This window comes from Physeter macrocephalus, chromosome 16 (genome assembly GCF_002837175.3).
Source record: "Physeter macrocephalus isolate SW-GA chromosome 16, ASM283717v5, whole genome shotgun sequence".
In the NCBI taxonomy this organism is placed as follows: domain Eukaryota; kingdom Metazoa; phylum Chordata; class Mammalia; order Artiodactyla; family Physeteridae; genus Physeter; species Physeter macrocephalus.
In genome coordinates this window covers 5,376,552-5,402,622 of record NC_041229.1, presented here as the reverse complement: position 1 = coordinate 5,402,622, position 26,071 = coordinate 5,376,552, and the positions used below count along the sequence as shown (strand labels likewise).

General features: G+C 52.7%; 1 protein-coding gene across 1 annotated transcript; it reads left to right on the top strand.

Annotated features, from left to right (window-relative positions):
- Positions 1-1,858: 1,858 nt before the first annotated feature.
- On the top strand, positions 1,859-25,706 carry KCNJ5 (potassium inwardly rectifying channel subfamily J member 5). Its single transcript, XM_007129608.2, has 3 exons — positions 1,859-2,086; positions 20,669-21,607; positions 24,900-25,706. The coding sequence occupies exons 2-3, from the start codon at positions 20,671-20,673 to the stop codon at positions 25,220-25,222; spliced, it is 1,260 nt and encodes a 419-aa protein (XP_007129670.1). The 5' UTR covers positions 1,859-2,086; positions 20,669-20,670; the 3' UTR covers positions 25,223-25,706.
- Positions 25,707-26,071: the final 365 nt, after the last annotated feature.

Genomic DNA, 26,071 nt, shown 5'->3' with positions numbered 1-26,071 from the left:
ATGGGCTTTATACTGAACAGAAAGGCAGCTGCCACCCCAACACAGAGCACCTCCTGGGCTCAATAGATGCTTACAGCATGTGTCATGTGGTCCACAGACCTACACCGCCAAGGCCTCTCTGAGAACTAGGAAATGTGGGACTTGGGAATTTTCTTCTCAGAGTGATAAACCCTAAGATCAGCCTGTGATGGATGAGCAGGAAGACAGGCTACATCCCCTAAGGGGACCAAGAGATTTCCTGGTTAGTCAGAACCATTGCAGCCTCACTGGATAAAGACCCTCTGCAGAGAGAGGGGAGGGGCATCCAGGAGACCGACCCCGGCTGCTCTGAGCTCTATCCCTGGGGACGACGGTGCCTGGACGGCGGGCCGTGTACACGCTGGTACACGGCAAGAGGAGCCCCCAGGCTGCCACCGTGAGACTAAGCTGCTGGGTCGCTGCCGCGTTACTGTGCATAGAGGAGAGGACAGGTTTGGTGCATCGTAGCCCCAGTGACAAGCATCTGTCATCTCCTTGTAATTAATAAACCAGTTTTCTTGTTTTTGACAATGTTCACTTGATAAATATTCACTGAGCACCTGTGCTAGGCGCTGAGGGCACAGCAGAGAACATGACAGCCAGGGTCCCTGCCCTGGCGGACACTGGTTTCACACGCCTCATCTGGTGTGCCTGCCCCTAAGGGGAGACAGGCTTGGGGATTAGGCAGGGGTGTGGATCCCCAAAGGCTGGGAAACAGGCAGAGACAGGCCAGGAAGGGCCCCCCTGATGGACCAGTCCTCGGAGAAGCTTGCAGGCCCTGCCCAGACAGCAGCCCTCCCTTTGGAGGGGATGTGACGTTAGCAGCTGGCTTTCCTACAACTCACAGGAGTTACAGAATGAACCTAGGCTCTCATCTTCCCCAGGCAGGGAGGAACTCAAAAAGGGAGGGAAGGGAGGCGGCTGCTGGGCGATGGCTCTGCATCTGCATTGCTCCGGGCTTCTCCTCAGGGCAGAGAGGACACTTCCTGCTCTTCCTGCCCGGCCACAGGCCACACGCCTCCGGAGAGGACGGCCAGGGGTGAGCACAGAGCCTGGGAGCCGCAGGCCTGTTTCCTGTCTCTGGACCTGCTCCATCTCCAGCCCGTGAGTCAGGGCACCCCAGACCCTCACTCCACCCATGGGAGCAAGGTCCGTGGGGCTGGGGATGCAGCGCCAAGACTGTGGCCCCTCCAACTTCCCAAGGAAAGCCTCTCACCTGCTGGGTTCCCTCTAAGAAGCGCAACTAAATTTCGCCAACCGCCCTATCAACGCACGGCGGAGTGAATGAGCAAGGCTCTGATCCAAGATTTCTGCTCGCCTAGTTTCTTCCTTCTTTCGGTCTGCTGCACCGCACCCACTGAACACGCGTGCACACGCTCACACACACGCACATGCGCGCGCGCACGGATCTCTGTCCTTGGCACCTGCACGACCAGAAGCAGCCCCGGCACCAGCAGCAGGTGTGGCAGGGAGGTGGCGGGAACCTGGGGGAGGGGCGGAGGGGGCGGGGCCCGCGGGGAAGGGAGCCCAGAGCCGCCGGCCCCCTCCCTCGGGGTGTCTCTCCGCCTTCCCCCTCGGATTCATTCAGAACTGACGGCGCCCCCATCACGTCGCACTGAACCCCCGCCCGGCCCCGGCCCCCCTCCCCACCGCTTCGCCCGTGTTCCTTTACATCGGTTATTACACATCAGTACATGAGATTCGTTGTACTGGGGGCAGAAGGGGAGGAGAACCAGGGGAGGTAAGAGGGCGGAGGGGAGGGAGGGAGGAGGGGACGGAGGGCGGGAGGGAGGGAGGGAGCGCGCGCCTCCTGCCACTGTCGCTGGAGAAAGGGAGTGACTAGTGGCTGGGACTGGAGGGGCCGGCGAGGGAAGGGACAGAATGGCTTAGAAGCCTCTGCCCACTGGACCCCACGCAGGGAGAGGCTCCCCGCAGAGTCCGAGGCTGCCGTGATGGCTGGGGCTGGAGTAGCCCCTCCCGGGCCCTGAAAGCTCCTGCACCGCCTCGGAGGGGCACCCCAGAAGTTAGCATTAGCATCAGTGTGACGTGGAAGCTCCGATCTCAGCAAGTAAGTTGTCTTCTTTCCTCCTCCGTTTCTCCCCGGCTCACCGGTTCTGGAAAGGCAGGACGGGCGCTCTCAGGGTGCCCACTGCCCGAGCAGCTGGCTTTTCCCCGGTACCTGCCAGTTTGGGAGCCCTGGGGACAGGGAAGGGCTTAGGATGGGTCCAAAGTTCAGCCAGGAAATCTGAGCTCCCCGAAGCCGGCGCGCTGCCCTCGGCTGGGAGCTTAGGCTTCAGAGGGCTGTGAATGTGGCTGTTCTGTTCTAGAGCTGGGATCCTGTGGCACCAAAACCTGAATCCGGGTGGGCGAGGCCGGGGCAGCGGGGAGGGGGACTCCTTCCCCTGGGCAGCCGCTCTGCCTTCAAGTGTGGGTATGGAGAGCCGGGGCGGGCGGCCAGCCCTTTCAGCCTTAAATCCTCAGCTTAGTCTTGCTTCCTTTTAAGTCTGGCCAAATTGGCAACATGGCCCTGCTGATTCTGCCCTCCTGCCGCCCCGGTCACCTCCTGCGTGCCTCCGTATCTCTTTTTAAACATCTTTCAAACTGTTCAGAAAGGCCGGGGTGGGGGGCAAAGCTCCAAGGGCAGGCTTAGGGACTAGGGAATGGCACCGTTATTCCCGTGCTCCCCAAACCCACATATCTCCCTGGAGAGCTGTGGTGCCTCCCCTCAAGCAGGTCTCTCCTCCTCCCTGGACTGCGGGGCAGCCTGTGCGCTGCCGGCTCCTTGGACCAGCTCTGGCCCCGAAGCTCCAGGGTTTGTGCCAACATCGGGTCAGATGAGGCCAGCCCAGCGCCTGCTCTGAGAGTCCCTTCAAACACCAGCAGACCCCCAGGCACATGAGTGGTTGTTTTGGGTCAAACCATGCCCAGCACTTTGCTCTCTTCTGAGCCTTTTTTTTTTTTTTTTTTTTTTTTTTTTTTTGTGGTATGCGGGCCTCCCTCCGCTGCGGCCTCTCCCGTCGCGGAGCACAGGCTCCAGGCGCGCAGGCCCAGCGGCCGCGGCTCACGGGCCCAGCCGCTCCGCGGCACGCGGGACCCTCCCAGACCGGGGCGCGAACCCGGTTCCCCTGCATCGGCAGGCGGACGCGCAACCACTGCGCCACCAGGGAAGCCCCTCTTCTGAGCCTTTTGATGGAGCAGATATCACCATCCTCGTTCTACTGGTGAGAAAGTGCAGCTGCGCGAGGCTGCGTAACTTGCTGGAGGTCCACAGCTTTCAAGTGAGATTCTCACCTGGGCCTGACTCCAAACCATACCTCTTTTTCATCACGAAGCTATGCATCGTAGGGCTTTCAGCTTCCCAAAGTACTTCTCCATGTGGGAGGGAGGCAGTGAAAAGAAGCTAATATTTATGAACCAAATACTGAGCTGGACACGCTCACGTGCGGTAATCTAGACTCCAGTCCTGGGACGTGGAGCTCATTCCATCCCCGTTATAGATGAGGCTGAAGCTTGGAGAGCTCTGAGCGCTAGTAAGCAGCTATTAACTTCTCAATGCTTGTCCTCCGGCTTCAAATCCGGATTGTTTCCACTGTCAAACAGCAAGCCTGAAAGGTGTTCTGGCCATCCCATATCTATACCTTTCCTTAAAACCCAGGTGTAAATCCCATCAGCTGGCTGACAGAGGCAGGCCCTCGGGCTTCCTAAAACCTGGTGGGAGAATCAAGCAGAGCCATTGGTATGGGCGTTAGAGAGAAGGGCCCTTGGCTGGGCTCCGACATGAGAAGCCTGGTCAGCCTGTGATTTTCAACTATTGATCCTGCCTGAGATGCCCTCACTCCAGGTAGAGGAAGGCAGGGCCCTCAGAGGAAGTGCTGGGGTGCAGGGCAGGGGTGCTTTTGGGCACTGATATCAGGGAATCGTCACTTATGAACACTTCCTGTGTGACCTAAGGCATTTTATGTATGTGATGAGGTTCTGTTTTTCTTTTCCCATCCAGTGCTTTTCCCACTCTCCCTCCCAGCCTCCCCTGACCTCACCTCACCCCGCCCCGCTACACCACCCTGTACCCACAGAGTCTGAAACTAAGTTTCACAGAGTAGAGATTTGGAACCTAAGGCTAGAAAAAGACAAGCATTCTTGTACCTTGGAAGGAATATTTGGGGGCATTTATCAAGTGTTTACTACTTCTCAGGCTCCGTTCATTCACCGCAAGATTGATAATTATTAGAACAGCACCAGGGCCATCGCTGAAAGAGGAAACATCCCACAGAGAAATGGTCTGTGCTTTCCACGAAAGCACGGGGCTCCCAGTTTCCCCAAACCATATTCTAGACTCCCTGTCTAGCTCTCCAACAGGAAGGGCATCACTCAGACACAGACTCTCCCGCAGCCTTCCTTATTTCAGTAGCCCGCCCACAGTAAGCAGAGGTGGGTGAACTCCGTGCAGCAAGCAGCGCAGCAGGAGGCAGAGGCGAGGATGAAATGGGAGGGGAGGGAAGGGCCCGCACTGCCCAGGGTCAGATCCCGGTGGAACTCCCCAACTTGGGTTCCCCGGAGTCTTTGGGCACACCCTGAGCCGGGCAGAGCTCTTGCCTCTATCTGTGGGTCCGGCAGAATCAGTGCGGCCCTGTCACCAGCATTCTTCCCATCCCACAGGCTGTGTAGCAAGATACCCCTGGGGCTCTCTGCCGGCACCCTCCTGGGTTTCCCATCCAGGGGACACTAGAGGTGCCCTAGTGGCCCGTGAGGATGCTGACCAGCACAGGAGATGACAGCAGGGGTGCCACCCTCCCTCCTGTTTGCTCCAAATATGGCCAGGCTCTCGTGGCGTCCTGTGGTCAAAGGCACCAGCAGTGTCCTGTGCATTCACGTACTTGAAAACTGCGTTTATGTCTGTTTTTTGTTTTTAAATCAATTCAGCAACCGTCGATGTGATCTCCCAGCATGTGCCAGGAATAATTAATTTTTGAAAACCTTGGAACGTGATCATTCGGGCAGGGAGGGTTATGCTTTCCACTTAGGAGAACGTTAGCAGAAGTTTGCATTTTCTGAGCAATCCTGGTTGAATATTTAGGCTGCAGATGGGAGGATGATGGAGAGAAGGGTGTGGCCCAGGAATCCATTAGGTGGTTGGAAGGAGCCATTTTTAGATTAAATTTCCACTGTGTCTGAGCTACAGATGGGCCACTGGGAGCCGGGGCCCATCATCAGTTGTCTGTAATACTGTGGTCAGCCATGGAGGAATTGCTCTGTTTTTCCTAAAGACAAGATAAGAAGGATGGGAGAGCCAACACAAAGGGCCGTAGGGAGACATTTGAAAAAAAAAACAACACCTGAATGTATTTCTCTGAGAGACCTGTGGGGTGGCTTTTTCTGGAATAATTTTAAACCAGAGGGGACAGCTTCCCCTTCCGCAGCCCTGGCTGCCGAGGGACCGAGTGGTGGCCTCTGCCAGTGCAGCCCAGCTTATCTAGCGCCTCCTACCTTGACATTCTGATAAGTGAGCTATTCTAGTCCCCAGAGCCCAGGACGGCAGCTACACTGGCCAACGGCCCTGCTGAGCTAAATGTCAGAGCCAAACCTTTAACACATGACCCTGGGGATCCTGGCTTGTGTATCCATGTTAAGTTCCATCATCATTCCAGACCAGAGCAGGCTGAGGGGCAGAGGTCAGGGATATCTGACCAGTTTGGCAGGTGGCAGTGGCACTTCCTGGTCACCAAGGGTCAACCCATATGGTGGCCAGAGAAGCTGGTGGGGACACTGAAAAGGGAAGTGGAAGGGGGGGGTCAGAGATCGATGGTGACAAGGACAAGCTTTTAGGTTCTCACTCTTATCTCCCGAGACTTGGTTGTCTGGGGCTGTGTGTGTCACCTGCCACTATGTCCTCTCTTACATTTCAGGCTCCCAGCGTTTAAAGTCAGGTAGGCCCTAGTGCCATCATCCTGTGTTATTTCTTGCTGCTCATAAAGGAAAAGAGGGGAAAAGGCAAGACTGGAAACGTGTCATCCAGGGCTGAACCTGTGCCCCACGTCTTGCACTTGGAGTCTGCTTCCCCCCTTCCCCAAGATTGGGCTGTTGAGCCCTTGATCCCCAGAGCCTGGCTTGGGGGGTCACAAGAGCAGCAGGGACAAGGTGCCACCCCTGCCCCAGGAAGCTGCTGTCCAGCTGGGGTAACAGGTCCATGGGGGCCCAGGGCCAAGGCACCTCACAAGCAAGGCTATGACAGCCAGCTCTCCTGGGCTATCGCAGACGACCCCACTGGACATTAGGGAACACAGTCCCGAGTCAGGTTGCCTCAGTCACTTTGGAAAGTGCCCTTTATTGGATGAACTTAAAAAGTCACTCACATATTCCTTCAAAAATGTGTATGGAGCTCCTACCACAGGCCAGACCTTGTGTAGGAACTTGTGATACAGGTTGGGTCATTTACACACCCTGTCTGTCCTGCCTGGAGCCTCTCCCAGGACTGACTGGGGGGAGGCAGCCGCGCCACAGCATCGGGGGGGCGGGGAGCATTGCCAGAGAGATGCAGGGGCCAAGGAGGTCCCAATGGACCGCAGAAGGCTTTCCAAGGGGCTTGAAAAACCACATGGTCTTGATCACTGTGCCTGTATAGTAAGTTGTGAAACTGAGTAAACTGGCTTCTTCCATCTTATTCTTTTTGCAAAATTGTTTTTCCTATTCTAGTTCCTTTGCCTTTCCATATAAATTTCAGAATAATCTTCTCTGTATCTACAAAAAACTCTTGTGGGAGGCTGATAAGAATGGCATTAAATCTATACATCAGCCTGGGGAGAGCTGACATCTTTTCTGTGTTGAGCCTTCCCATTCATGAACAGAGTATGTGTCTCCATTTTTTAGATGTTCTTTGGTTTCTTTCATTGGCATTTTGTACTAAACACGGTTCCTTTTGTTCTGACAGGAACTGTGTGACCTTGGGCGAATCACTTAGTTCCTCAGACCTTCATTTTACTTTCTGTAAAATGGGTATAATGTCATAGCAAAGGGCAAGTAAGATAGGCTCATTTCCCCTTGAGTGATTCTCTTCTCTGTTCTTTCTTTTCTTTCTCCCAACTCACGTTCTGATGCCCTCACTCACTTCTCATCACTGTGTCGTTTCTTTTCATCCTGTGTTGCCTTAAGCGTCTTTCCTGCTCAGCCCTTTACTCAGTTCTCTCTGCTTCCTGTTTCCCTTATTCTCACTGCTTCTCCTGGTCACTCAGCTTCCCGTGATGTTCGTCTTCTTCCTCTTTACTGCATCACGTGGAGGCTCCCTTTTCCTTCTTTTCCGTAGACGTAGTGTGTGACGCTAGGGCCGGTCAGCCTGGGTTCAAGTCCAGACCCATGACACTAGCTTTGGGGCAGTTTACTCACTCTCTTTCTTCATCTATAAACAGGGAAAACAGTACCTATGTCACATCTTTTCTGAAATGATTAAATGAGTCAAGACATATAAATCATTTAAAATACAATCTGGGATAATATTATTACTGTCACGCCCTGAGTCTCTGGTCCTTTCCCACTGGTTCTCTTACCTTCTTGTCACCATGCCATCTTTTCACTTGAATGTAAGTCTGTTTGTATTCACATTATCTTGCTTTCTTGCTACCATCTCTCTGTGCTACTGTATCTCATATTCTCTGATCGTCATTGATAAATTGGCACCAGCCCAGGAAATCTGTCCCTGGGGCTGTTGAGAGGAAACAAGTGGTTTTTCATTTTGATTTAATTATTAATCTGCTTTATTATTTAATGCAGGATGCATACTCACAGTGCAGGGTTACAGTGAAGAGAATGTATTATAACGATCCTGCTCACTTTCAGAGAGCTAGCCGGCTTAAAAGGGAAAAGTACTGGATGGACAGACATGAATGTGGGGAAAATGTAAAATGAATTAATTTTATTTTCATGCCCTTTTATTCGTGATTTTTCATACATCTCCTGCAGGGGGCTGGGAGGGTGAATCTGGATCGCGGCCAGTAAACCATGGCTGAGTATTAAGACGAATAGATGTAAGGACCCATGAGGGCCTGCAGCAGCCTGCCAAGGAGGGCAACAAATGTCCCATCTTAAGCAAATGGGAGCCAAACGAGTTGGGAACTTCAGTCACAACTGCAGTTCCATAGATGCATTGCCCAACAATTAGGGGCTTACAAAACGTTAAATTGCTTGACAGGTACATGTGATTAAGCCTTTCAAATCCATCGTCCATACCTCAAATTAAGCCTGATTTTCGCCCTTTTAAAAAGTAGTGAATAGGGACTTCCCTGGTGGCACAGTGGATAAGAATCCGCCTGCCAATGCAGGGGACACGGGTTCGAGCCCTGGTCCGGGAAGATCCCACATGCCACGGAGCAACTAAGCCCGTGCGCCACAACTACTGAGCCTGTGTGCCACAACTACTGAAGCCCGCACACCTAGAGCCCGTGCTCCGCAACAAGAGAAGCCACCGCAATGAGAAGCCCGCCCACCGCAACGAAGAGTAGCCCCCTCTCACCACAACTAGAAAAACCCTGCACGCAGCAATGAAGACCCAAAGCAGCCAAAAATAAATAAATAAATTTATTTTTTAAAAATTAGTGAATATATTTGGACTCACTCAGATATACTCAACTAGATCTTTTAAATACCATCAAAATGATCTTTTTGTCCGTGTTTCCTCCAAAGAATTGAACTCCACAAGCAAATGCCAGATCTGCCTGCTCTCATTTCAGACTAGAACTCTGTCTTCCTTTAAAAAACCTTCAGTGAAACACCATTTAATCCTTCTCTCTTTGCTTTGTATCTGTATCGCAAACTCCCCATGTTTTTGTGTCTTTAATGACAAAGTAAGCATAGGATTAGTCCACAGCACTTCAAATAGGTTCATGTTCCTCTCCAGATACCAAAAAAATAACGCAGGTTGTCGTGGGAGCGATTTAACCAGCATGTGTGTGTCCTTGGACAGCTAGCCAACTACAAAGTGGGACTAAAATCATAGGATTCTCATGAACCAGTCCAAGAGTTATGAACAGGCCCCACGGAGATGGCAATTACCATCATTATTCCATAATAATTCCATATAGTAATAACACTGCTATTATTTCATACCTCATACCTGCCCTTATCCAGTAACAATTCGGATTAGGGGGCCGAGTGCCTTATACTGGTATTTGGTGGAGTAAAATTTTCCTGATAAAATAGCAGGTATTTCATTGACACTATGATTTCTGTGGATATTTCCATTTCTTATACAGGAAAGAGACCCAGGGTAGGGATCTATGGAATGATGTGTAGTTCAGGGCAAGGTATGTGGCCGGGAGAGTTGGGGTTATAATTCAGGATCAAGATTGCATTCCGTCTAGTGGTCCGGACATGGATGGACGTCGCGTGGCAGAGTGGGACAGCGTGGACCCTGTGGTCAGCCCGGTGTCAGTTCAAGCGGGTCCTGCGGCTTCCCAGCCAGGTGACCTTCCCTGAGTCTCAGTCTCCTTATCTGTATAATGGACGCATTGCGCTTTCTCCACAGTGTTGTGGAGATGATTAGGTGAGTGACTACACATAAGGTTAATATACATCTGGTTCAGAGGGAAAAAACCACACACACACGCACACACACGTTTCACTTCCAGGGCTGTTTAAATAAAATAAGTCAGCATAACCCACTGCAGGAAGTAAATTGAACACATATTTAAAACAAAAACCAAATGAGTGCAGAGGGCATGGGGGAAGCAGCACACATGGGATAGATGCTCCCTAAAGAGCTGGCTCTGGTCAGGGCATGTCTGAAGCAAACCTAGGGACAGGTGACTTACCTAGGAGTGACCCCGGCCCTGCAGCCACACCCCTACCTTGACTTCGCTCAACAATCCCACCCCTGCTGAGGGACCAGGTTCAAGGGCTCCCCTGGGAGGGACAGAGGCAGCCCCAGGAAGGAGACCCGGGAGGCCTGAGCAGGTGGGACCGGGGAGTCTGTGACAGCTCCCCAGGGAAGGTCATTCTGAGCAGTTGCAGGCAGCACAGGATGCTCATCCCCTGAGCCTCCCCCACCTTACACAGCGGCTCCCCTGCAGCAACCTCAGCAGCGCAGCAGTCAGGATGGTGGCGTACGGGGACGTCGCGGTGACCGAGGGTCCCGCCCGGCAAGGCCTGTTCCTCCCTCCACGTGGTCCCGGCTCCACGTTCCACTGAAAGGCCCCCACCCTTCTCGTGGTACACGCCCCCCTCATGCAGTCACGAGACTGTTTTATTTAATTTTTATTGAAGTGTAACTGATTTACAATGTTGTGTTAGTTTCAGGCGTACAGCACAGTGATTCCGTTATACGTATACATATACCCACTCTTTTTTAGATTCTTTTCCCACACAGGTTATTACAGAATATTGAGTAGAGTTCCCTGTGCTACTACAGTAGGTCCTTACTGGTTATCTATTTTATATATAGCAGTGTGTACATGTTAATCCCAATCTCCTAATTTATCTCTCCCACCTTTCCCCTTTAGTAACCATAAGTTTGTTTTCTACATCTGTGACTCTATTTCTGTTTTGTAAATAAGTTCATTTGTACCATTGTTTTAGATTCCACATATAAGCTATATCACATGATATCTGTTCTCCTTGTCACGGGACAGTTTTGCGTCTCAGAGAGAGGGGTGCCAGCGTGCAGTGCACTGTAGCCGACCTCGGCAGAATCCTCTTTCTTGGGCGTTGGTCCGGGAGCAGGGCTAAAAGGAGCACGTGTGTCCTGAGCCCTTGTGAGCCTGCGACAGCAAGGAGCCTCCTGGGCACGAGCCAGCACCTGGGGTCCACCCCCCTCCTCCCGCTGAGCTCTACAGCCCTCTTGGCTCAGGATCCCCTAATGATGGATGAGCAGCCTCCGTTACGTCCCAGCCAGGGACAACTCCTGACCTGATCCACCTCCTGGCCTCACAGCCGCCACCCCACCCCGGAGAGGGCGCTCCCTCCACCTTCTCAAAGCATTTATAGTCAGAATCTTTTCCCACTGGGAACGACTTCTGCCATCAGTGAAGTGGAGAACGTAATGCTCCCCGGAGACCCTGCTTCATGCAGCATACTTGCAAGGGGTGTGAATGGGAGGAGAAGGCAGGCAGGCAGAGGATGCACGGTGAGAAGAGGGGGGCCGCGGCAGCCCTCTGCACGACGGAGGGGTCTGGGGAGGGGGGACAAGGCTATGGGCGGGGAGACGGGGCTGGTTAGGACCACGGTGGGAACTAAGCAGCAGCCCATTCCCTGTCTCTTTGCTATCGTGTGAGTCCTACATTGGCCTCCTGGCTTCCTTTGTACTGAGGATTGACAGGCTGTGTACATGGCAGACTCATCAGCGCAAACAGGAGGCTCTGAGGAGAATTTATTGGCATGACCACAACCCTTAACACCACGCTCAGCATAACTCAAAGTCGAAGCCAACATGTCCACGTGGGGAAGGAGCCTATCTCTGCCTCGGGAGCCCAGGAGTATAAATTGGCAGCTGACAGACTGAATCTGACTCACAGATAGATTTTTTTTGGCTCGCTCGGTGTTTCAGAAATCGTTGAATTAGTTGTCAACATTGAAAAAAAGAAATTTCCTGTTTAAAAGTCTTCATTTCTAGCTTTTCTAGAAAAAGAAAGTGGAAGATGTTGCAGCACCAGCTCCACATTCTTGCATGACGGTAATTAGCTGGAGCTGAGTAACGCTGCCCCCTGTAGCACCACACGTGTACTTTGCTCACCTCAGTCCCCACCACTCCCTAGAGTGTCCCCAAGACCCAGAGCAAGTTTTGATTGCACTTACCATGGGTTTGTATAATTGCTTTTCCTAGAATAGGAATTATATCTTTTAAAATTTTTTCTTTATCAAAAATGTAGAAAAGAAGTTCTGAGAAGTGGACCAGGTGTTTTAGAGCTGCATTTCGAGGTTTGGAGTCAAACATGTGTAGTTCTGCCTCTTAATAACTGAGTGGGCTTAAGCAAGTTACTAACTCACTCTGCTTTTGTGATCTGTAAATGAAGCTGCTAAGATGTTTGAGCACTAAATGAGACGATGCATGAAAAGCACCCAGCACAGCGGTGGCATGTAGTGGGTGTTAAGTACGTGAGCTTTTATGAGGGTCCGCTCCCGGATCTCATGTCAAGAAGGCTCACTTCACCCCACCCGCTGGGCATCCTCTTCACCAAGTCTTTCCTTACTCTTCCTCACCCACTCAGGCCAAGCTGAATCAAGAACTGTGCCTTGGTTCCTCTGTCCCTCTCTATTGCACCCTCTGCTTGTGTGTCCCCACCATTCCGTGAGCTCCTTGAGGGCAGAAAGTAGAGCAGGGGTCCTCAGTCTCCGTTGCCATGAGAGTGGCCAGGGTCGGGCTTCTGGGCCTCAGCATGGCGTCCAGCCCCCAGCTGATCACAGTGGGCACCCACAGTGGGTGCAGACTGGCCTGAGGACCAGAAGCATCAAGGCCAAGCATCAAGGGAGCCCCTTGAGAAAACGCAGATTCTGGGAACCGCAGAGCTGCTGCATCAGAATCTGCATTTTAACAAGACCCCTGCGAATGTGAATGGAAAGCACGGGAAAGGGGTGAACTGCCACTCCACCTCCTTCTACACCCCCCAGGCCGATCACACACATTTGCAGGGTCTGTTCAGTGGGGGTCGCCGACTCCCTGAACGAATGAATGAATGACTGAATCTTGTGTGCCACGGTTTCCAGTGGGCTTTCACACGTGTGGTGTCACCCAGATACTTTTTGAACTTGGGTTCAAGAAGTAAAACCACAAAACATCCAAGAACTAGAGAATAGACTCCCACCTAAGTTGATAGCTGCAAATAGCTGCAGAATGATGAGGTTTTTAAACAAAATATCTGCCGGGTTTTTAAAGATGTATTGCTTCTGACTCTTTGCCATTAAACCTCAGAATGCACTACAAAGAGTTCTGTTTTTGTTTTCAAGGTTAGTAATTGTGAAAGCTGGGAAACCAGGGCTGGCCCCTGGGAGGAGCCAGCCCATCGTGCGGTTTGGGCCCAGGCTCTAGGGGGCTGGAGGTGCCGGCCGATTTCTCCTGGCTGAAGAGGGGCTCGCTCCGCCATCAGATTCCGGGCCAGTCCCACCCATTCTGGGCCAGCCCCTGGGTCTCCCGTGTCCATGGGCCCTGGCCTCTCTCTCTGCTGTTTCTACAGCAGGCTCCAGGTGGGCGGCCTGTGGGCTGAGGCCAGGCACCTGCTGCTTCTTCCAGGGCCTCTGAACCGTCCGGGGACCAGAAGGCAGGAAGGAGGCCGGAGCAGCCCTTTCCAAGCCCAGTGGGGTATTTGGCCCGAGACAGGTGGCTGGGAGAAGAGGGGTCATGGTCACGGAAAGCCAGGCTGGTGACCCCGATTCCATGCTCAGGCCACTGCGCTCAGGGGTCCCCTGTCCCCCCAGCCCCAGTGCCTCCCCTCCTCCTTTTCCCACGCTCCTGTGTGGAGCAGGCAGGTCACGAACAAGAGAAACGCCCTGATCTGGGCACTGGCACCGTGTCTGCCTCGGTGTGAAAGAACAGAAAGTGAAGGTTCTTAAAAAGTTCTTCAGGGCTTCCCTGGTGGCGCAGCGGTTGGGAGTCCGCCTGCCGATGCAGGGGACGCGGGTTCGTGCCCCGGTCCGGGAAGATCCCACGTGCCGCGGAGCGGCTGGGCCCGTGAGCCATGGCCGCTGAGCCTGCGCGTCCGGAGCCTGTGCTCCGCAACGGGAGAGGCCACAGCAGTGAGAGGCCCACGTACGGCAAAAAAAAAAGAAAAAAAAAAGGAGGAAACAATATTAAAAAATGTGCTTAATCATTTATTTCTTAAGTTCCATCATGTGCGTTGGTGTAGCCTGTGCTCCACAACGGGAGAGGCCACAGCAGTGAGAGGCCCGCCGTACCGCAAAAAAAAAAAAAAAAAAAAAAAAAAAAAGTTCTTCAGGCTCGGCTTCTGGGGAAAGAGAGTGAGGGGTTCCCCACCAGGACCCCACAGAGACCAGAGCCATCTAAGACCTCTAACTCTCCAAGCCGCAAGTGCCAATCTGGTGCAGCCGCTGTGGAATCTAGACACTGCGTGTTGGGTCTTAGCTCCCAGCAGATGCTGTATGACTCTGGGCGTGTTATTTAAGCTCTCTCCTAGCTCCCGCCTTTGTAAGATGAAGACGATGCCCTCCTCGCAGGAGTGAATGCAATGAAGCCACATGGCAGCACGATGCTGGCGCGGCAGGCACAGGGCCCTGGTGGTCCTCCTTCCTCATCCTTGATGCTTGAAGCTCTCCTGCCCCCGCCAACTCCCACCCCCACCCCTAGACAGAGGATAACAGAGCTACCACTTAGGAGAGCTCCCATCAGCCACGCACCGTGCACACACCTTTCATTTCATCGTCACAGCAACCCTCTTTGCGGCACTATTATTGTCCCCATTTTACAGATAAAGTAACTGAGGCTTACAGAGAAGCCACTTCCCCGGAAGTCCCTCAGCTCAAGGTAAAGTAGGAAGCTGGGCAATCTGGTGCCTAACTCGTCATTACCTGGTTTCCTCTCTGTCGTGTTTTAGTTGTTTATTTCTGCCGTCACATCTGACCACAGACGTACTGGTTTAAAACGCCATTGGTCGGCTCACGGTTCTGAAGGTCAGAAGTCCAGACGCCACATGATCACGGTCTCCACTCAGAGTCTCACGAGGCCAAAACCCAGGTGTCAGCAGCTGCACGGCATCTGGCGCTCAGGCCCTCCTCCGGCTCCTGTGGTAGTGGCGGAATCTCGTTCTTTGCGGCTGTAGGACTGAGGTCCTCGGTCCCCTGCTGGCTGTCAATGAGGGGCTGCTCTCGGCTCCTGAGGGTCACCCACATTCCTCGCCACAATGCTCCTCCGTCTTGAAAGCCAGCAGAGGAAACACCTGTCTCGTCAAATTCCTCTCATGCCTCCAGTATCCTGCTTCAGGAAAAGCCCAGTCTTTTTAAGGGCTTCCCTGACTAGGTCTGGCTCACCCCCAAACGATCTGCCTTGCTTCAAGTCAACTGGGCTAGCACAAAACCCAGTCTCGGGAGTGAGAACCCCATGCCCATGTCCGGGGATGTACAGGGAGTGTATGGGGGCAGGAATCATGGAGGCCTCTCAGAATTCTTCCTACTCTCATGTGCCCTCTCTGTTCCAAGTACATACTCTACTGGTAAGACCTTTTATACTTCCTGCTCACCTTGAGGGTCTTTGAGGGCATTGGAGCAACTTACTCATCAACCAGTTTGGAGTCTTTTCCTATTTAACAAGCAGTACAGCCGTATAAACTCATATAGAACAGTAGACAAGTATCTCAGTCTGAGAAATGGGTATATTCCCTCCATAAGTCTTCCTCCAATCTCACGCCAAATCCCAAATCTCAGGGAACTCAGACTTTGATCCAGTGTATCTAAGAGAGAAAGGAGGGGGCTCCCCTGGTGGCGCAGTAGTTGAGAGTCCGCCTGCCAATGCAGGGGACACGGGTTCGTGCCCCGGTCCGGGAAAATCCCACATGCCGCGGAGAGGCTGGGCCCGTGAGCCATGGCCGCTGAGCCCGTGCGTCCGGAGCCTGTGCTCCGCAACCACATGCCGCGGAGCGGCTGGGCCCGTGAGCCATGGCCGCTGAGCCCGCGCGTCCGGAGCCTGTGCTCCGCAACGGGAGAGGCCACAACGGTGAGAGGCCCGCGTACCGAAAAAAAAAGAAAAAAATAGAGAGAAAGGAGGAAATTGCGAAGGGCGCCTGCTATGCCCATTTCACAGTAGGGGAACTGAGTCTGAAACAAGACTCCCAGGCCAGTGCTGTCTTCAGGAAGCCCTGCTGGCCCCCAAGTTCAGTTTCTATCAAACTGCTGCATCCATGACTTTCTAAAGCACCCCCATGACACAGAGTTTTCTTCACTGGGGACGTGAGAGGGGTTTGGGGAATTCTTAATGCAGAGGTACATTTAAATGGATGTCAGATTCACTAATGCGTTATCTAAAATACAACTGCCTTTGATTTTGCCTCTTTTGATTCTTTCTCCACTTGTGTTTTTATATCAAAGAGATTCAACCACTTTGCTGGACTTGAAGCTCTGTCTTTCCCAAGAGCTTTCATCGTGTCTCGGCACAGCTTTCCATTCAGGGACGAAGGAGAGAATGAAAGATAAAGAGCAGTGCTGGGCTTGATGAGACTGAATGGGATTTGCTCAAGTCAGGCCCTCTTCCTGGCTCTGCAGAGAGCAGTGCCCACACGCAGCTGGCCACGGCCAGGCCAACGCTTTCTCCCTGCCTCTGCCTCCACGGACCCCTGGGTTCAAAGAGACAATGCTAGAATACAAACTATACAAGGCCTGGGTCTGCATTCATCTTACTGCTCTATCACCAGCTCTTAGCATACGAGTTGAAATATTAACAGCTCATCAATTAGTGTTTGCTCAATGGATGCATAAATTAATAGAATGGATCTTGAAAACCTGATTAAAGAATCTTTATTGTCCATGAAAACCCTTTGACTTATTGGGCCACCACAGCACTGGAAACCAAGATTTCTAGGGTGGGCAATTTGCTTACTCTTAGAAGGAATCCAGGTGGTCAAGGGACCCTGCCTGATACCTGCCCTGCAGATTGCACACTGGAGCTTTAAATACTTGACTTAGATGCTCCTGGCCTGTGTGTTCTTTAAAATGGTGTTATTGGGAAATTGCATTAAATTTCAATTCAAGGAGAGTTTGTAACTATTTACATTTATACTTATACTTACGTTTATTTTCATATATTCTTTCCCTGGGTCCCCGTAATGGCCTCCAGGACTGGAGGGGTGGAGAATGTTATCCGAGGTTTATAGCAGATCAGACTGAAGCAAAGAAAGTTAAGACTTTTACTTTGGATCACAGAGCAGGTGTGTTGGAAGCTGAGCTAGAATCCAGATCTCACCCTGGGTTGAACGAGTAATAACTCCTGCAGAGGATTCGAGCTCACGTGGAGTGAGGGTGCCAATATCAAATCAGAAGCCAACCTCTTTTCCTGTCTGCTGGACACAAAACGTTTTCAGATCTGAGCTGAGGTGTCCCAGAAAGCCTTTTCTTTTTCCATCACATGAACGGGTGCCAATATCAAATCAGAAGCCAACCTCTTTTCCTGTCTGCTGGACACAAAACGTTTTCAGATCTGAGCTGAGGTGTCCCAGAAAGCCTTTTTCTGTTTCCATCACAGAACAAAGCCTTCTCCTGCAAGAACGTATGAAAGTATGCTTAAAAGTAAAGAAGGAAACAGTGCAGAAAATCAGCAGAAAGCTCCTTTCCTGAAAGAGCTGAGGGCAGCTGAGGTGCTTTCCAGGCACCCCGGCCAGTGACTCATTCTTGCCGGTGCTGAGCCTGCCCTGCCCAACGTCAGAGTCTTGAGGAGTCACGGGCAGCACTCCTAACGGACCCCCATCTGCGTTCCAGCAGCCGGGGTGCCCAGGAGCACCCAGAGCCTCAGGATCAGCAGCATTTCTCCCCATTTCTGGGCACTCTCTGGTCGAGTTTTCAGTAAACGGTCTCCTGGCTAAAGGGCGGAGCAAAATCGTGCTTGGGATTCTGCAAAGCAGCAGCAAGCATGCCCTCCTAGTTCCATTTATCTTTGTAACTACCAAGCGAGGGACAAGGAGTAGGTGGCCTATGCAGAATGGAGAATGGCCAGTGGATGTCTGAGACGAACAGCACTTCCTATGACCCTTCAATATGATATTTTAAAGGTTAACCTGGAATTGCTGCAGCCACTCAGGCAGCAGAGGAAAGGTCTGCCTCTCTGTGATGGGTGAGATGTTCCTCACTTAGTCAATCAGGCAGTTGGCTCGTGGTTTATAGAACATTCATCTAGGTTGTTCTATCAGGGACAGTTCCCTGGGAAGGGGCGTAACTGTGAAGTCAAGAACTTGCTTGTAAAGATGAAGAAGGGGGGCTTCCCTGGTGGCTCAGTGGTTAAGAATCCGCCTGCCAATGCAAGCGACACGGGTTCGAGCCCTGGCCTGGGAAGATCCCACGTGCCGCGGAGCAACTATGCCCGTGCGCCACAACTACTGAGCCTGTGCTCTAGCGCCCTCGAGCCGCAACTACTGAGCCCACGTGCCACAACTACTGAAGCCCGTGTGCCTAGAGCCCGTGCTCCGCAACAAGAGAAGCCACCGCAATGAGAAGCCCGCACGCTGCAACGAAGAGAAGTCCCTGCTCGCTGCAACTAGAGAAAAGCAACGAAGCAGTAACAAAGACCCAAAGCAGCCAGAAACAATAAATAAATAAAATAAAATAATAAAATAAATCAATTTATTTTTTTGAAAAAAAGATGAAGAAGGGCTGAATGATAGTATCCCCAGGATCAGAAGCTCCTAGAACCTTCTGGAAGGAGCAGCTCATCAGTCTCAGTCTGCTCCTTGGAACCTCAAGGTCTGCTGCAGGCCATTGGGTGTTGGGGGCTGTGAACCCCCTGGGCTAGAGCCAGACAGACCTAGATCCCAAACCTAAGTCAGCCACTTACCACCTGAGCTTCATTTTCCTTGTCTGAAAATGGAGTGATGATAACAGTACTAGTGTAAGAGCTCTGTTGTGAGGATTAAATGAGCTCATATGATATTAGTGTCTTAGCGAGGTGCCTGGCTCAGGACTGGGCAGACATTGAAGCTATTGCTGTTGCAGTCTCATGGTCCTGCCCAGCTTCATCACAGTCTTGGGAGCATTTTAAATGACTGTGAAGGACAATATCAGAAAAACAGTAGACTGAGCACTACAGGATTCTGGGGGCTTCTTTAAAGTGCAGCATATACCCCCCAAGTAGTTTATAGCCCTTTTGAAAACCTTGGGGCATTAACATCCTGCCCATCTCAATTTCTTAGAGGCCAGAGAATTACTGTATCAGAATTTTTAATGGTGCGTCTACACAGCAATTTTTCATATTCATAAGGGTTCAAAGAGCCACAGACCTTCGGCTCAGACGGTAGGAGTGACTGCAAGGTGAATCAGACACATGTTGCCTTTTCCTTTCTGTCTGCTGCTAAGATCTCAGATAAAAAGAAAGAAGACAGGGAGGGATAAAGGAAACAGCATAGACTTTGGGCCTGACCAGCGAGAACCCAAATATCAGCTCTTCCACCTGGATGTCACTTATCCTCTTTGGGACTCGTTTCTCATTCATTCATCCATTTATTCAATAGTAATTTTTGAGTACATAGTATGGGCCAGGCTATGCTGTGGGTACTTGGGATGTATCAGGGAACAAAACAGACCCCAAATTGAGCCAGGGAGTGGGGGACTTACATCCTAAAGGAGGGAGAGAGACTGTTGGAAATAAGCCTGATGCCTGAGCAAACAGTGCGGTGTTTCTATAACGGAGATTACAAGCCCTCACCCCCACGGGTTGTTGGGGTGATAACAAGTGACTGTCCATGTGTCAGGCAGGGAATACAGTAGCCATTTAATAAAGTGTTGCAATTACTATTTTTTAAATTGCTCCCAGATTTCTTTTTAAACACTAAATGTGGAGTTTGCACCTGGAATGTGTTCATTTATTCATTCAACAAACAACTATGGAGCTTCCATTATATGCTAGAACCTGTACTAGGCACCAGGGATATAAGTGAATAATATAAGAAAACATGGTCCCTGCCCTGAGCATCTCCCAGGCTGCTGCTGGTCCACATCTATTGGTCCATTGTACACTAGAGGAGAGGCCTTTGAGGGCACAAAGGCAGAGTGACCTTGAGGTTCAGGGTTTCTGAATCAGAATGGTCCACCTCACTGATGATTTTTTTTTAATTGACATATAGTTGATTTACAATGTTGTGTTAATTTCTTCTGTACATCAAAGTGACTCAGTTATACATATATATATATATTCTTTTTCATATTCTTTTCCATTATGGTTTATCACAGGATATTGACTATAGTTCCCTGTGCTATACGGTAGCGCCTTGTTTTTTATCCATTCTGTATATGATAGTTTGCATCTACTAACCCCAAACTCCCATTCCTTCCCTCCCCCCAACCCCTGCTCCCCGTTGGCAACCACAAGTCTGTTCTCTATATTTTGAGTCTGTTTTTGTTTGGTAGATATGTTCATTTGTATCGTATTTTAGATTCCACATATAAGTGATACCCTGTGGTATTTGTCTTTCTCTTTCTGACTTACTCGTCTTAGTATGATAATCTCTAGGTCCAACCATGTTGCTGCCAATGAGATTATTTCATTCTTTTTGATGGCTGAGTAATATTCCATTGTATATATGGACCACATCGTCTTTATTCATTTATTTGTTGATGGACATTTAGGTTGCGTCCATGTCTTGGCTATTGTAAATAGTGCTGCTATGAACATAGGGGTGCATGTATCTTTTCGAATTAGAGTTTTCTGCAGATATACGCCCAGGAGTGGGATTGCTGGGTCATATGGTAGTTCTATTTTTAGTTTTTTTGAGGAACCTCCACACTGTTTTCCATAGTGGCTGCACCAACTTACATTCCCACCAACAGTGTAAGGGGGTTCCCTTTCCCCCACACCCTCTTCAGCATTTGTTATTCGTAGACTTTTTAGTGATGGCCATTCTGACTGCTGTGAGGTGGGTACCTCATAGTTTGATTTGCATTTCTCTAATAATTAGCCGATGTTGAGCATCTTTTCTTGTGCCTATTGGCCCTCTGATGATGTCTTCTTTAATTCAGCATACCCCAGCTATGGCTGGCGATTCTAGGAATGCCATGAACCAGGATATGGAGATTGGGGTCACTCCCAGGGACCCCAAGAAGGTTCCCAAGCAGGCCCGCGATTATATCCCCATCGCCACCGACCGCACGCGCCTGCTGGCAGAGGGCAAGAAGCCCCGGCAGCGCTACATGGAGAAGAGTGGCAAGTGCAACGTCCACCACGGCAACGTCCAGGAGACCTACCGCTACCTGAGCGACCTCTTCACCACCCTGGTGGACCTCAAGTGGCGCTTCAACCTGCTCGTCTTCACCATGGTCTACACCGTCACCTGGCTGTTCTTCGGGTTCATCTGGTGGCTCATTGCTTACATCCGGGGTGACCTGGACCACATCGGGGACCGGGAGTGGATCCCCTGTGTCGAAAACCTCAGTGGCTTCGTGTCTGCCTTCCTGTTCTCCATTGAGACCGAGACCACCATCGGGTATGGCTTCCGGGTGATCACGGAGAAGTGTCCGGAGGGCATCATCCTCCTCCTGGTCCAGGCCATCCTCGGCTCCATCGTCAACGCCTTCATGGTGGGCTGCATGTTCGTCAAGATCAGCCAGCCCAAGAAGAGAGCCGAGACCCTCATGTTCTCCAGCAACGCCGTCATCTCCCTGCGGGACGAGAAGCTCTGCCTCATGTTCCGGGTGGGCGACCTCCGCAACTCGCACATCGTGGAGGCCTCCATCCGCGCCAAGCTCATCAAGTCCCGGCAGACCAAGGAGGGGGAGTTCGTCCCGCTGAACCAGACCGACATCAACGTGGGCTTCGACACGGGGGACGACCGTCTCTTCCTGGTGTCCCCGCTCATCATCTCTCACGAGATCAACGAGAAGAGCCCTTTCTGGGAGATGTCGCGGGCCCGGCTGGATCAGGAGGAGTTTGAAATCGTGGTCATCCTGGAAGGGATGGTGGAGGCAACAGGTGAGACGCTTTCTCCTCCTCGGCCCCTCCCCTCAGGCCACTGCCAGGACCCCAGAAGGTGGCGTCTCCAGACGGCAGCTCAGCCGCCCGACCCCTGCATGGTGACCTGGGGGGTACCGTTCCTCAAGACGGAGGAATGAGAGCAGCTAAGGTGTACAGAACCCGCCCAACGTCTGGGCCCATTCTAGACTCTAAACTCGCAGTAGCTCATCGAGTGAGATCGTTTTCCTTCAGTTGCAGATATGGAAACAGGGACACAGGCAAATTATTTGCCCAGGAGCAAGGGCTCCTAAGTCATGGAGCCAGGATGCAGGTCAAAGCCAGGTGACCCAAAGCCAGCATTGGTTTCCAACAGGCTACACCTAACTGCCATCGTAGAGGAGGTGTCACCCAAAGAGACTTCTGTGAGCAAATAACTTTGGGAAACTCCGGGTTAAACAAAGGTGAACCGGCTTCTTACAGTAGGACTTGGCATTGTCTTTTTACGTGTGAATCACCTCCTGAGGAGAGGACAGGGTGCGGCATTTCCCAAACCCAAGGTTCCCAAAGTCACAGAATCCTCTTTTGGGAGAGACACCTATGGGCCCCTGTGGGCCCCTGGGGAGCAGGCTGCCCCTCATCTTCCCTGTGGAAAGGGCCCCATGCACACGAGGTGTGCAGAAAACAGTGCATCACACCCACACGTGCCCGGCCAGCCCCTCCCTGCCCAGCGACTGACTCACGGGCAGCCGAGCGCTTCCCAAGGCCGAGCTCTGTGCGGGGCTCGGGGAGCTCAAGGCCTGGGGGACCCCGTGTCCCCGCTGTATTCCCTGGGCCGAGGAGCCCCCGCTAACCTTGCACCCACCTCTGCTTCCTCCCCTTCTCCTGCCCCCTTCTCTTCGCTCACGAAGGAGTCTGAGCCACAGGTCTGACCCTAAGGATGACTTGCAGAAATCTCACCCGGGCTCGGAATAGACATATTTTTCTAATCTGGCAAACAACACTGGAGGGCTGGCTTTAAGCTCCTGTTAAAGATGTGGTAGCAGCTTTGTGCAGACAGGAAGGCTTCATGCTCAGGTCTGTGACTACAGCTCGCCTGCCACACCACACTCTCCCCCAAAACGATGGGGGCCTGGCACAAAGGTGGCCAAACAAGGCTTCCTGGCCTCCTGAGAAGCTGGGTGCTGGGTGGGAGACTCGAACCGGGCAGCCACAGACCCTCCCGATCGGAGCCAGTGGAACCGGCTGGGGTGCGAACAGGCTCCAGAGACCTGGGTGGAGGGAGTTGCTCGGCCATCTGCCGGGGGCCGAGCCTGGCCACGCGGCATATGGTGGCAGCCGAGGGAGCCCCTGGGGCCAGGACAGTTGGGTTGCAGGGAGCCTCCTCCCACAGGGCCAGGGGCTGGCGGGTCTCCCTGACCTTGGTGCCGGGCTCGGATCAGAACGTGGGCTGAGGTTCTGGGAAAAGAGCTCCACTTGGAGGCCACAAAGGAGGGGTCAGGTCAGAGGCACGGGGACAAACAGGAAAGCCGTGCCGAAGCACGGCCCCTCACGCCCCACCCCCCGCCCTCACTGCCACCTGCCGGCCTCTCCCTCACGATGCCTCAAAGTCAGGTCCTGAGGGTGGCCTGCCCCATCTGGTTGACCTCCTCTGCCCGCACGACCTGGGTAACCCTGGGTCTGCAGGGAGACAAGAGAAGGAGACCACCCACCCACACTGGCTCTGATCTCAGCATCTCTAAGAGCTTGGTTGCCACGCCTACGGAGCCAAGTACGGGCTGTGAGTTCAGGCCGAGGTTTGACCAGCATGGCTCTGTGCAGCCTGCCTGTGTGAGTTTGGGCAGATTGTCAGCAAGATGAGGATAATAAACTTCACAGGCTCACTGGGGGTTAAATGATGAAATGGAGTAGCATATGTGAAGCGCAGTGCCTGTCGCCCAGAGGGGTTTCTGTCCTTTCCAAGTGCATTGGAACATGGATGCCAGGTACACAGGTAGGTTTCCAGCCATGGGGCAGCCCCCTCCCAAGCGATGGGACAGAAGAAGGGCAGGAAGACCCCAAGAGGGTTGGCCCAAAGCTTCCACGGAGGTCCTGTCCTGCTGTTTTTCCTGAGGCCCCCGAGCCTGCAGACACCTGGCCCGTGTCTAGGCCGGTCAGTGCCCAGCTTGGGCCTCTGCACCTCTGCTGAGCTGGGGGTCTTGTCCAAGGACCGAGGGGAGGGGCCTGGTGCAGGCAGCACCCTGAGAGCAGAGAACAGGCTGCTGCAAGCCGCAGCATGTGGGTACACTGGAGTTGCCCAGCACCGGAGCACAGAGTGGGGAGCAGCCTCTGCCCTGGGTCTGGTGTGCATGAGACCCCTGCCAGAGAATGTCCAAACTGGGGGGCTGGAGCCGGTGTCTCCTTCAGTCCCTGAAGAGCACAAGCTAGGACCTTTCTTGGCAGAAAGATTAAATATCAGAAAGCTGCTTCCCCATGACCCTGAGCTCAAAGGCGTCCTCATCCATAAACAAAGCTGCCCTCTCTGGAGAGAAAGCAGCACCTAAAAATAACACAGGCATGCCAGGGCTGAGCGGACAGGGAATGGAGACATTGGAGCATGCTCCAATCAAGGAGCCATGCTGTGAGTTTGCGTGTGTGCGCGTGTGTACGCACACGTAGGCTTCTGCCCATGTGTATCCACCCAAAACAACCCCTGGGTGTTCTAAGTGCCTGTCAGTTTCTCTGGGTTCAGCCATGCTGAATTTATCTTTGTTCAAACCCTTTTCCTGCCTCTTTTCTTGTCTCACTCTTCTAGAACTTAATGCATTTTCAGGAACCATGTCCATTTCTGAATTATCCGCTCCAATCTCTAGGAACCAACTCCAAAATCTTGCATTGTTAATTTCTAATTTTCTGCCTCCATCACTCCTCAAAGCTCCTTCGGGGCAAGGACCGTGTCTTATTCAGCTTTCTATCTGCATCGTGCTTAACACAAAGCAGCCGTTCAACAAGCGCTTGATGAATGATTGGATGGATGGAGGGATGGATGATGGATGGATGATGGATGGATGATGGATATGGATGGATGGATGGTTGGATGGATCGATGGATGGAGGGATGGATGGATAGATGGATGGATGGATGGATGATGGATGGATGGATGGAGGGATGGATGATGGATGGATGATGGATGGATGATGGATGGATGATGGATATGGATGGATGGATGGATGGATGATGACAGATGGATGGATGGATGGATGATGGATGGATGGGTGGATGATGGATGGATGGCTGTGGCCACTCCTAACACATGTGCCTTCTGTTCACCCAGGCATGACTTGCCAAGCACGGAGCTCCTACATGGATACGGAGGTGCTCTGGGGCCACCGATTCACTCCAGTCCTCACCTTGGAAAAGGGCTTCTATGAGGTAGACTACAACACCTTCCACGACACCTATGAAACAAACACGCCCAGCTGCTGTGCCAGGGAGCTGGCAGAAATGAAGCGGGAAGGCCGGCTCCTGCAGTACCTCCCCAGTCCCCCACTGCCAGGAGGCTGTGCTGGAGCAGAGCTGGACGCAGAGGCTGAGCAGGATGCAGAGGAAGAGCCTGAGGGTCCCAGCGGGTCCCGGGAGACCAGGGGCTCGGAGTGAGGACGGTACTCTCCCCGCGACCTCCCCTCACTGGCTTCTCATGAGCACTGCGGGGCTGGGGGTGGGGGGGTGAACCAGCTGAGTGTGCTGGGGGTCAGCCAGGAGCCGTTAGGCTCTGTGGGAAGGAGCAGTAACCCAGTCCCGGCACCTCCCAGCTCTTGCCTGGGCCCCCGTGGCAGTGCTGCTTCTTTTCCCCTGGCCTCTGTCACACTGGCTGAGGGCCAGGCCAGGAGGGGCTGCCCCACAATGAAGCACACGGGCGGCCTCTGTCCTCACAGCCCTCTCTCCGCCAACTGGCCCGGATCACCTTTCTCTTTGGGTTTCCCACACCCACTGGCAGCACCCCTCCAGGGATGACACCTAGCGAGGGCTGTCACCCCCTTCCCCTCATTCTGATCACCCTGGGGCTTGCTGTGGATTCAGGGTGGGGAGATGCTGCCTGCCCGGAAGCTCAAACCCCCGGTCCTCGGGGGAGCTCACAGACTTCGGGGTTAAGGGTGATCCAGGTCTTGCGGCAGTTCCTTGCAAATCTGTGACCAGTGACCACTTAGCGCGCTACAGAGCGCAAGGCCCTCGCTGGACGACCCCTGCATTACCTGTGAAGCGTGTATCTTCCCCTGCTGTGTTCTGCGTGTCTAACGTAGCCTACAGATCACTGCTTTCCTTTGGGTGACATTTAGTCGGGGCCCTGGGCCGCAGAGCACCTCGAGCACACGCAGCGTCGCCGTCGGTCACTTCCTGGCCTTTCCAGCCACACCGTGCCTGCACCTCCCACCAAAGAGAGAACCCCAGCAGCTGGATCTTTGCTGGGACTGTTGGCCCAAGAATCTCAAAGTACTTCTGAGCTTC

What these genes read in the sequence shown, in the direction of transcription:
- KCNJ5 (XM_007129608.2), top strand. Translation starts at nt 20,671, where the DNA reads ATGGCTGGCGATTCTAGGAATGCCATGAACCAGGATATGGAGATTGGG. An exon ending in AGGGATGGTGGAGGCAACAG is followed by an intron (nt 21,608 to 24,899) that starts GTGAGACGCTTT and finishes CTGTTCACCCAG; the next exon opens with GCATGACTTGCCAAGCACGG.